At 44.2% G+C, this 6,469-nt stretch overlaps 2 protein-coding genes across 2 annotated transcripts; both read left to right on the top strand.

The window, feature by feature from the left end:
- Positions 1-5: 5 nt before the first annotated feature.
- On the top strand, positions 6-2,765 carry LOC124123107 (E3 ubiquitin-protein ligase TRIM56-like). The gene has a single exon (XM_048402158.1). It carries the CDS (start codon positions 17-19, stop codon positions 1,907-1,909), a length of 1,893 nt encoding a protein of 630 aa, XP_048258115.1. The 5' UTR covers positions 6-16; the 3' UTR covers positions 1,910-2,765.
- Positions 2,766-3,311: 546 nt separating this feature from the next.
- Positions 3,312-3,770, top strand: LOC125383539 (tetra-peptide repeat homeobox protein 1-like). The gene has a single exon (XM_048401891.1). The coding sequence runs from the start codon at positions 3,312-3,314 to the stop codon at positions 3,768-3,770; it is 459 nt and encodes a 152-aa protein (XP_048257848.1).
- Positions 3,771-6,469: the final 2,699 nt, after the last annotated feature.

Here is a 6,469-nt window from a genome sequence, read left to right as displayed (position 1 = left end):
GTTTCAGGTGTTAAACATGGCGGATGTGAGTGAAGAAGATTTATCAATATGCTTCATCTGCAAGGAAAAGCTGAAAGATCCGAAACTGTTGCCATGCCTACACGTGTTCTGCGACTGTTGTCTGACTCAACACAGACGGTTAGCACGATCCACAGCATGTCCCATGTGCAACTTTGACGCCAGCAAACTCTTGCCTACTCCAGTGACAGAGCGAGAATGCAAATTCCTAAAGGGCTATTTGGAAATATGTAATCAAGGTACTGAGACCAATGTCAACGATGATGACAGCGTAAAAAGCTATGACTCTGATGATGACAAGAGAGAGGATCCGGGAGAACTGAATTCCAATTCGGATCAGGAGCAGGAGGTTCCAGACAGATCCGAGAGTGTCATGTCCAGATTGGACGAGTCACAGGTCACATGCCACACTCATCCGCAAAACATCGCTGAAGACTTCTGTCCTTCGTGCCACAAGCTGATATGTCAGAAATGTGTGTCAACCCTCCACAAGAAATGCAAGGATGTCATTTCACTACAAGAAGCTGTTGAGATGAACATGCTCACCTTTAATACCATCCATGAATTCCTTACAAAGGTGTATTTGGACACAGAAACAAAGCTGGAACCAAGACGTGCGAGACTGACACGTCTAGACGAACAGAAGCAGCGGGCAGTAGAATCCGTGCAATCATTGAGGGAACAGCTCGTCAGTGCCATTCTTGAAAAAGAAAAGGAAACGTTGAACGAAATAGAGGAACGTTATGAAGACGAGAGTAGTAAAGTCAAGATTGAAATCACCCAAGGGGAAACACTGAGGTCCTGTGTTCAAAGGTCAGTTGATGTGTTTGAATGTGCAATGTCTATGAACGGTCATGGCGAACTGCTGGAGATTGAGAAGGCCATGTCAGAGCGAGTGGATCAGTACTTGCTGGCATGTACCCAGTTATGTCATTCCGACCAGGATAACAATTTTTCGTTCATAGGAAACGACAAAGCGGTGACAAAACTTGAAAGGACGTTAAATCTGGGCGAGGTCGTGGTATCCCCAGAAGGCGAGGCTGTACCTAATGGGTTACCGTCACCTCTGGATTCTCCATGGGAGGGGAAGCTGTCCCTCATTGCTTGTTTCCATGGTGGTTCTCGGGAAGACTACACCGAACCACTCTTGACAGACGTGGTCATCTTGAGCGGAGGTGATGTTATCCTGACAGACCGAGATAACAAAAGTCTCAAGAAGTTTAATGCCCACGGGAAGGTCCTAACCAGAGTGCCTATCCCTGACGTCCCCTCAAGGATTGCTGTGATCTCTAACAGCAAAATAGCCGTCACAGTCATGAACAAGAAGCTCCTGTTGTTCTTCTCAATATTTGGAACTCTCAGAATCCTTGCTCAGGTGAAGACGAAGAAGCAGTATGCCTACATCACAGGAACTGACGATGGTTCTCTACTGGTTGGAACTAATAACTGCGACACGATAGATTTGATATCTCAAACTGGCGCATTCCTTAAAACCGTCTACTCCCAGAAACCAGAGAAAGCCGTTATATCAAGACCTTTATACCTAACCCAGTCACCTAAAGGATATTTCCTGGTGTCTGACAGCGGGAGACGTCTCATGTTTGCTCTTCAAGAAGATGGATCTACGAAGTTCACCTACAAACCCAAGGGAGAAGAGGCGTTAGAATGCCCTCTAGGGGTCGCATGTGATGTAGCCAATCATGCTCTCTTGGTGGACAGGGACGGTAACTCAATTCATCTCGTGTCTCCGAAAGGTGCTCTGGTGAAGAAGATCCTGACTGAGGAGGACTCGCTGACCAAACCCTGTGGGGTGTATATCTCGGGAAGAAACCTTCTCGCTGTCACCCAGGTGGACGGCTACGTGAAGGTTTATAGAGCTGAAGAAAGCTGAGTTTCGAAAATGCGATCATATTTTGTGTGCAGTTGTGGGGGATGATTTTGTCACTTTGGTTTCATAGTCAGAAATGTTATACTTAGTATGACAAGGAGACCGTGTCTTGGTCAGAATGGATGAGTGAATTGGGTGTTAGGTGCCATTTGTAGCAATATTCAGGCCCTAAAAGACCCGGGATACACAGACTGACTTCAGCAATTGAAAGCAATTGAGGCCAGGTTTTCACCGTGAGGACCCGAGGCTGTGGCGACGAGGCATTCAACGACACGTTTCTCATACGAAACTCAGATGTCAACTTAATTCATTTTTCTGCCATAGTCAGACTTTAAGTCAGATTTATTTTAGCCACATCACGGAGGCAAATCAATGGTCACAGTTCAAGGTTGCACCGTGTGTTGACAAACAATATGAACCTGACAGCATGGGGAATGTGTGTTGTGTGTGGCTGCTTGTACTAGTTCGGACTACTATTATAAATATTGGATGACATGGACACATATTGGATGACATGGACACATATTGGATAACATAAAATGGTGCAGTAAAGTGTGTGATTTATCATATATATCGTGTTGCTATGTAGCAGGTAGCATTGTTGAAAGTGTCGGTTTGAACAAATGCTGGGACGATATACCACAGCAGGTGATTCTCACTTTGGTCGATTGGGCCCAGAAGAACCGAAAACTGCAATAAAATGTCTAAATGAAATATTGACAATCCATTCCTCATGTTGCGTATACAAAATTATGAAGACATATACCGATGAAAAATCTAAGAGACATAAATGTCGAACATATCCATAGTGTCGATGTGTGTATTTATACTCACTGCCAAAATAAACGCGAATACGATACATGTTGGTTAATATATGAAGACTTACTCATATTCAAGAGATATTAGATTGGTTCGAACATACCGGCATGCTGTGGGAACCGACGCTCATGAATGCATCACATGTGACGTCATAGACCCATGACTCGAGATGCACCATTTGTCTCGTGCGGGATCAGCGTGTAAAGTTTGGAAATAACGTGCAGCATATCGTGATAACAATAAAGACACTCAGTAGTAACACGTGACTGATTGTTCGTTTTGTCAGTAATTGGTACACATTGGAAACATCACTTCTTAACGTACATACTTCTCCATATGTTTCTATGGTGCGTTTTTCTTTTGGCAGTGAGTATATCATGTCGATCTAGCATGAGTGAGTAGTTTGTTTTTTAAAAGTACCGCCTTCAACGCATCTTCACGAGAAAAGAGAGTTAAATGACGAATGAGGCTGGAATTCCTGGGCTTGATCGTAGTGCCGCCAGTGGCTATTAAGTGCCGCCTTCAACGGTATTTCAGTTATATCACGGCATGTCATGTAAACTGAGGAAAGTAATGCAGGCCAATAATGGGTACCAGTGATGGTACCGGGGATGGTACCAGTGATGGTACCGGGATGGTGCCGGTGATGGTACCGTGGATGGTACCGGGGATGGTTCTAGTGATGGTTCCAGTGATGGTACTGGGGATGGTACCGGGGATGGTACCGGGGATGGTACGGGGGATGGTTCTAGTGATGGTACTGGGGATGGTACCGTGGATGGTACCGGGGATGGTTCTAGTGATGGTTCCAGTGATGGTACTGGGGATGGTACCAGGGATGGTACGGGGGATGGTACCGGGGATGGTACCGGGGATGGTTCTAGTGATGGTTCCAGTGATTGTACTGGGGATGGTACCGGGGATGGTACCGGGGATGGTTCTAGTGATGGTACCAGTGATGGTACCAGTGATGGTACCGAGGATGGTACTGGGGTTGGTACCGGGGATGGTAAACCCCACGATCACGGGGACGGTGAACAACTAAGACTATTTAGCCATAAGACACTACAGCATACATTAATATAACCATTTTCACTCCCCATCTATACTTTATTACATCAGCAATACTTTCTACGACGTCATCACCAAGGGTTTGAGAAGGTCGACCTTCAGTCTGGTTGCATGCAGAACCTGTAACATAGAGTAGGTCAAGTTCAGTAAAAGTGAAATAATTTAGAATTGACTTTCCCTTTGTGTGAGTTCATTGGAGTATGAAGATTCATCATCAAATGAACTCACACAAAGTGAAAGTCAATTATTATAATTGTTCATATCACTATTTTATACCTCGAGGGATATATAGGGCTAGATCTACATGTTTACACTGACAGCCATACAACAAACAGCTGTATCGGGGAATAAAATAGTTCCCCAAAAAGAGAGATCGCATGATCGTATGCATGCTCAACTTGCTTTGCAGGAACATCTGTTAAAAAGTGTAAAAGAAATGTATTGAAATAATATCATCATTATATGGGAATGGCCTGTTATGAACTAACTCCGTAATTCAGCCACAAAGAGAGCGCGTCGTAACACATTTACATCAAGTACAACACGTCAAAATGGCCGACGGATAAACGTAACGAGAGAGATTTCCGTTGTTGTTAATGAACCTGTGGCGGTTACATGTGTTAGTCATCATTAATCAACTGGCCGATCATTGAACGGTGATTATGAAGACATTTCAAGTAAATACAAAGGTTAATTCATAGATTGCTGTGGACTGATACTGTCAGTCTAGATACTGATCGAGTCGATACTTCAGTAGTGGATGTGCATTTCTTTTGTTCACTAAGATGGGTCGTAGCGAGGAATTTCGTGAACGATCATGCAGTCTCTCTCTGACGTTTCCCAATGTATGCTAAAATGCTGAGTTCAAGATTATAGGGTCTAAATGATCCGAAACAAAGCTTCTGTATGTATTCGTGTTTTGCATTCCAGGGATTTCCCCAGGAATGTGGAAGTGGTCGTCAGTGTTTACGTCATTTTAAGAACACGGTCTGGTGAAAAATGCATGAACGTCAAGTTGTGTCGTTCATACGCTTTGACCGTCAGCTCCGAGCATGAGACCGGTCTGTCCTTCAATGGAAAAGCCGTGTATCGTGTAAACTGAAATTAAAAAGATATTCTGGAGTGAAGACCGACGATTTCATGATCTGGGGAGGTGTGTCTGAGTGGGAATATTTGAAAATAATATAATTATCCAAAGAAATCTTGGAAGAGAGTTGTCCCTTCTGGTTATATTATAAAATATAGTCGCTGGTTGACCTAAACAAATGACAAATAAATAACAAATTATTCAGACTTAGTGATGGGCCTTAATTGGAGATTATATGTCCGCCTCTTTCAATATTTGTATACTTCGGTGACGGTTGATCCCCTATCAGGGTGAGTGAGTTGGGTTTAACGCCGCTTCTAACAGTATTCCAGTTATATCACGGCGTGTCAGCTTAATATGGGAGGAAAGCCCGAAATGATGCAGGTCTTAGACGTTTACCCCTTCGGTGAAACCCAACGAGCAAGGGTATGGTGCTGACAAACCTAGAAACATAATCGGGGCGAACCGGGGATCGAACCCACAATCATAGGTTTCTGGCGTGCCCAAGGGACGCAACTCTGCACAGCGAATCGCGGCGCCTTAGACGACTGGGCCACCCGTTGCATCGGTTTCCATTACGTCACAATCAAATGCCGTCACTAATCACTCTGCCACTGAAATTGGATAGCTGTTCTTTTAACACTCAAGACACTGGGTACTGCTTAAAAAGTTAACACGTTGGAAGAAAGATTTTGGATGATAGAAATTTATTTCCCTCGTGTCTTTTGATATCAATTGTATTGACACTCGAAAATGAAAGCTGAAAACTCCTCGGCAAACCTAAGAGTTTTAAACATTTATCAACTCGTATTGATATATGTGATATCAAAGACAGGTAGGGTGAGATCTTCCATAATACCTGCCCCGTCCAGATTGAACTGGATTTTGTCAATCGAGTCTGGACCAAACAATCCAGTGATTGACATCATGAGCATCGATCCACGCAATTGGGATACGATGACATGCATCAACCAAGTCAGCTATCCTGACCGTCAAAGTCGCATCTGGAGAGAAATACAAAAAGATGATTTGACACTTCAACTTTAACAGTCTAACTTTGAATGAATAGGGTTCAATCACTTTTTCAACTGTATACCTCATATATATGGATGTCTGCCGGGGACCCCCCCCCCCCCCCCCCCCCCCCCCCCCCCCCACCACCACCACCACCAATCGTCTGCTGCATAAGGCCCGCATGTTGACCCTTAATGCACCCAGTGGACACTCTGGTAAAATTTGACTAGAGCATACATTCAAAGTACCAGATGAAAGTAAGTTTAGATGAACAGGTACATGTTACTGAGTACAAAACGGCCCATACCTGACAAATTTTCCTCTGCATAAGGTCCGCCATACCCCCCAGAGAGGGTCCCAAAATTTGGGCTGGGTTAAACATTGGAGGTACCACATAAAACCAACATAAAATGAACAATTGCACTCTACTTATTGCACAATACCCATTGCCAGACAATGTGTTCGGATATTGGTACATTGTTCGTTTGACCAAAGTGCTCTGGGCTGCTGCTCTTATATGGTCCCGTGGCAGTGAGAGGGTGTGAAAAGCGAGGGACCATATATGATCCCGT

The sequence above is a fragment of the Haliotis rufescens genome, unplaced genomic scaffold (genome assembly GCF_023055435.1).
Source record: "Haliotis rufescens isolate VD_foot unplaced genomic scaffold, xgHalRufe1.0.p SCAF_24, whole genome shotgun sequence".
Lineage (NCBI taxonomy): Eukaryota > Metazoa > Mollusca > Gastropoda > Lepetellida > Haliotidae > Haliotis > Haliotis rufescens.
This window is presented reverse-complemented; position numbering and strand designations above follow the sequence as displayed.

Excerpts from the sequence above, each read along its gene's own strand:
- LOC124123107 (XM_048402158.1), top strand. The coding sequence starts at position 17 with ATGGCGGATGTGAGTGAAGAAGATTTATCAATATGCTTCATCTGCAAG.
- LOC125383539 (XM_048401891.1), top strand. The coding sequence starts at position 3,312 with ATGGGTACCAGTGATGGTACCGGGGATGGTACCAGTGATGGTACCGGG.